General features: G+C 49.4%; 1 protein-coding gene across 1 annotated transcript; it reads right to left on the bottom strand.

Moving 5' to 3' along the window:
* Positions 1-1,069: 1,069 nt before the first annotated feature.
* LOC103710231 (uncharacterized) lies at positions 1,070-5,028 on the bottom strand. Its single transcript, XM_008795883.6, has 2 exons — positions 1,974-5,028; positions 1,070-1,893 (listed from the first exon to the last, which is right to left on the bottom strand). Exons 1-2 carry the CDS (start codon positions 4,624-4,626, stop codon positions 1,445-1,447), a joined length of 3,102 nt encoding a protein of 1,033 aa, XP_008794105.4. The 5' UTR covers positions 4,627-5,028; the 3' UTR covers positions 1,070-1,444.
* Between the last annotated feature and the right edge of the window lie 243 nt (positions 5,029-5,271).

Below are 5,271 nucleotides of genomic sequence, written 5' to 3'. Positions count from 1 at the left end.
CTAATTGCTGAGATCCGTGAGATCGTCGCAAAGCGTGGGGCCCGCCTGGCCGCTGCAGGGGTAGCGGGTGTCCTCAAGAAGCAGGGGAGGGACACTGCTGGTGGTGACGAGCAGCGGGAAGGTGGTCGCCATGGATGGGGGGCTGTTCGGGCACTGCACTGTATTCAGCAAGCGCTTGGACAGCAGCACTCTTAGAAAGGTGCATGGTGAAGGAGGCGTCCCGGTATATCATCGTCAGGCACGCTAATCATGGTTCCCGCATCGGAGCTGCATGAAAAAGTTGATGTGTATTACTTAGCTATGTAATGTATGTATTGGATCACTGCTGAGTGTGTATCAAAAAAGCCGATAAGTATGTTTCAATCAGCTATGTAGTGTGTACCGGTAAATATGATATTTCGAAAACTATGTATAATTTTGTTTGGAGATGTGTGTTGGATTACTAAACGACTAATTTACTAAGTATGGATCATCTGGCCATGTACTGTGAATATTATAAAGTCTGATAACTGCGTATTAATTCATCTAGAGGTGTATATTAACTTGCTAGATAATTAATTTGCTTGATATATATTATTTTGCTATATAATATATAGTGATAAAAAGCATGTTTTGAAAATAAGAAAGAAAGACAGCATTTTTTTTTGTATTCACGAGACTAACGACTCTATTAGTAAGAAATTTTTTTATTTTTTTATTTTTTAGATAAATATTAGAAAAAATATGATAAAATAGGAAACACATTCCATACTTCATTGTCTAGTGCCCGCCCAAATATTTTTTGTTTCTCTGCGGGCGGCATCTAAAAGAGTAACGAGGTTGATGTCTCAAGCACATTAAATGCAGGAGCTGGAAGCGAGGATATGATGAAACTGCGGCCTGCCAACTTTCCTCTTCTTTTTGAGAGTCATCTTGTAGCTAGCTTTTCATTTTTCATCATGTCTAAAGTTTTGCATCTCATTAATAAAGGGGAACTGAACTAGCTCTTATATATTTACTTGGAGCTAATGGTTCTGAATTCTCTTTGTTACATATGCAGTATTAATGAGATGATAAAAGTGCCAAAGTATTTGGAGGATAAATCATGAGTACATCTATAAACAAATATTGTTACAGAAATACATACAGGTAAAGACAGCCCATCTCTTTGGGCAAGTGTTAAACCGCCCTTAGCGGCCGCTCATCTTATGGGTTGAGGGTGCGTCTTCCGTGCTGTTCAGATACTCTCCAGTCACCGAAAGGTCCCGTTCAATCATCCACCATTGATTTAATCATGTTAAGGGGGTGATTGGACAGGGCCGAGCATGCTGTATGTGGTTTCTCTCTGCCTGCGTGGGCATTGGCCCAGCATGCAGTGGTCCGACGCTGATCCAGCGCGAAGGGCACCATGCAACAAAGGAGGAAACTCCCCCGGCACAGAGAACAAGATGTGAAGCAGTCACACCTAAACTAGACCTGCCAAATAATTGTGATCTTCTCTTTCGCTTGCTTCTGACAGGCTTTGACGCCGGCTACCCTTCTTGGTTTGCAGAAAGGGAGCTGCATCGAACTGGCCGTGAAGCAAATTTCGAGGCCTCAGCCTTCTATCCCACTTTGCTAGGACTTGCGACACCTCTTTCATTGAAGGCCTGCATGAAGGCGTTCTTCCTGTGCAGAACAGGCCTAGCCTGAAGACCACTTCTATCTCGTCAAAGTAAAGCAGGGGATCTCGAATCTCCTCGTCTATGATATCAATCACCCTACCACCCTCCTGGTAATGGCGCCATGCCCACTCTGCAAGGCATTCGTGCTCACCCCCATCGTTGGCTCCCCTTCCTGTTACCAGCTCCAAAAGGACCACCCCGAAACTGAACACATCCACCTTCTCATTGACCTTCCTCGAGTATCCACACTCTGCAAGCAAAACGCACATCAATTACCCATAAAGCCCATCATTTTACGTCTGGGAGAATGATCGAAGAATGATTAATTACCTGGAGCCATATATCCGAAAGAGCCTGCTACAGCCGACACGCTTTCGGGGTCGCCGCCTTTAACCAGCATCCGAGCCAGACCGAAGTCTGCGATCTTGGCACCGAATTCTGCATCCAGTAGTATGTTGCTGGACTTCACATCTCGATGCACTATGGGCGGGGAGCAATCATGATGCATGTAGCAGAGCCCCCGTGCTGCTCCGATCGCGATCCCCAGCCTCGTCGGCCAATCCAACGGATCAGAACGCTCCGAGCCCCTATCGATTCTCTGCAATTTGTGCAGCCACTGGTGCAGGCTTCCATTCTCCATGTACTCGTACACCAGCAACTTGGAGTCGTCATTTGAGATGCAGCACAAGAGCTTCACGATATTGGCGTGCCGGATGGAGCCCAAGATCTCAACTTCCGCCTGGAACTCCTTTTCCAGCTTGGAGTCCAGCTTTCTGCGGTTCCATATCTTTTTGACGGCCACGATCTCCTCTGCACGATCTCTGAGGACGACCCGGTAGACCATCCCCGATCCACCGCTCCCGATCGAGTTCCTTTCGGTGAGCCCAGGGACGATGTTGTGCTCGGTGAAATCCAGAGAATGGAATGACGTGAGCTTCCACGAGGCGAGATCATCGCCGTCCATCCTCCTCCGGCGGTGCTCTCTCACCATCGAGTGACCTATCACCACCACGGCCAAGAAGCAGGCCGCACCGAGGACCACAAAGAGGACGAGGAGCCCCTTTGAGAGCTTATCTGAGTCGTTTGATCGGTATCCGCACGTGTGGAGATTCTTGATGGAGTTGGATGACGAGCAGAGGCCGGGATTGGCCAGAAAGCTACGCTCGTACGCTTGGTTCTGCAGCGAGGTCGGGATCTCTCCGGAGAGTTGGTTGGAGGAGAGGTTGAGGAAGTTGAGCGTCAGGTTGCCGATCGCCTGCGGGATCTCGCCGGAGAGCTGGTTGCCGGAGAGGTCGAGGGAGGTCAGCACCGGGAGCGATCCGAGCGCTGCCGGGATCTCACCGGAGAGACGGTTCTTGCTGAGATTGAGGTTGACGAGGGAAGTCAATAACGAGACCGCCGGCGGGATCGATCCCGAGATCTGGTTTCCGCCGAGGAAGAGGATCTGGAGCCGGGATATACCAGCTAGTGTTCCCGGGATCTCGCCGGAAAACAAATTGTTGCTCGCCCTGAACACCGCCAGTTTCTTCGCGGTCGACGGGATCTTGCCGGAGAATCTATTGTTTTGCATCTCCAACCGTGTTAGATTCCATGGGAGCTCGTCTGGAAGAGTGCCGGAAAGGGCATTATCGTGGATGATGACGGTGGTCAGGTTAACAGCCGACCAGATTCCTGTGGGGAAGTCGCCGGAGAATGCGTTCCTGTAGAGCTGAATGTTATCCAGAGTCGAGCAGTCGCCGAGAGACGCCGGCACCTCACCGGCGAAGTTGTTATCGAACACGTTCAGCGAGGTCAGAGCCTTGCCGGCGCAGAGATACTCCGGCAACTTGCCGGAAATGTTGTTCCACTGGACTTCAAGATTCAACAGTCGGGAGTGCTTTCCTAATTCCGGTGGCAAAACCCCCGTGAGATTGTTGCCGAAGAGCCGGATGTCTTGCAGGTTCGGGAGCGATCCGATGCTTGCCGGAATCTCACCAGATAAGCGATTGTAGTACATGAATAGAATAGAGAGGTTCTTGAGCTTTCCGATATCCTCCGGTATGGATCCAGTCAGCTGGTTGATGGAGACGTCGAGCTGGACCAGACTCAAGGCTCTGATCGTTCCACTGATCTCGCCGGAGAATTTGTTAGCAAATAGATAGAGCTCCTTTAGCTTCTCCAGCTTCCAGATCCAGCCGGGAATTGTTCCATTGAGAGAATTCCACGCCAAGTCTAGGTGCTCCAGTTCGACCAAATTCCCCAAAGACTCCGGGATCTCACCAAAAAGATTCATTTTTGTCATCCAAAGGTAGCTCAATTTGGCCATTTTCCCAAATTCTGAAGGAATTCTCGCAGGGGTGAAGGGGTTGTAAGCGAGAGTGAGGGTCTCCAGAGCAGAAAGGTTGCCCAGTTCAGCTGGGAACGAGCGGTTGAAGAGATTGTTGTCGAGGAGCAACGACCGGATGGCCGGAAGCCGACAGATCGAGGGGGGAATGTTGCCGGTGAAATTGTTACCAGACAAGCGGAGATCGGAGAGACGGGAAGACATTCGGTAGATATCGGCAGGGATCTCGCCGATGAAGAGGTTCTCAGAGATGTCCAAGTACTCGAGATTGGAGCAGTTGTAGAGGATAGTGGGGAAAGGTCCTGAGAGATCGTTATCATGGAGATCGAGAAGAGAGAGGTTTTTAAGGTCACAGATGGCCGGAGATATCGGTCCTGTGATGCTTTGTTCCCCGAGCGATATGTCAGTAACGGAGCCATTAGTGCAGAGGATGCCGTCCCAGTTGCAGTGGTCACCGGCGGCGCCGCCGGAGTTACTCCAAGAGCTAAGAGCGGGAGGGTTTCCCCAGTCGGCCTTGATCTTTAGGAGAGTTCGTTTGTCGTCTTCCTGCGACGTCCTTTGGGAGGTGGATCTGGGAAGGAGACACGTGGACAGGAGGAGGGGGAGCAAGCAAATGGAGGGAAGGGCGTGGATGGATGGAGATCCGGACCTTGGCGCCATCTAAGGTCTCAGTTTGGGGTTGCTCGACTTGAAGAGTAGCAACCTGTTCGGTTCTTATACAATTTTGGCTTGCTACAGGTGTTCTTAGTGGCGATGATGACGGGGCCTTGTGGGGTCACAAGGATTTTGACCGTCGGATTAATGGTCCTCGGGAGCAGGTTTTTAACTATTGGGCGCAAAAAAGAATGACCAGCCCTCGGGATGGTCAATGAGGTAGGTGGCTATCCTCGGATCGTGTCGTCCCTGGATATCTTCTAGATAGGGTTGGGTGGTCTAGCCCAGCGCCGTAAGTGAAATGGCAATAGCTATTGAATGATGTTCGGTTACTAATTTTCAGTTGGCTTAAAAATATCATTTTATTTGGTGAACCGGGATAAAATCAAATGGCAACCTTATTTTCTTTCTCGGTACATCGGTATACTCAATTACCAAGCATGCAGGCAAGGAGCCGACCCTTTAGCACAATGGGTTAGGCATCAGTCCATAAGAAGTCACATGATTGGCTACCATAACCTTTTCACCATAATGGCAAATGACAATAGTTACATGTCACAATAATCATCATTTTATTTGAAGGGCAAATATAATAACCAAATTTTTTTTTGAAACAATGAATGATGTTCATGTTTGCTTTGGGAACCGTGC

The sequence above is a fragment of the Phoenix dactylifera genome, chromosome 12 (genome assembly GCF_051530095.1).
Source record: "Phoenix dactylifera cultivar Ajwa chromosome 12, Ajwa_hap1_PhDact_Kaust_v1.1, whole genome shotgun sequence".
Lineage (NCBI taxonomy): Eukaryota > Viridiplantae > Streptophyta > Magnoliopsida > Arecales > Arecaceae > Phoenix > Phoenix dactylifera.
The sequence above is the reverse complement of the archived record's forward strand: the minus strand, read 5'-3'. Positions and strand labels throughout refer to the sequence as shown.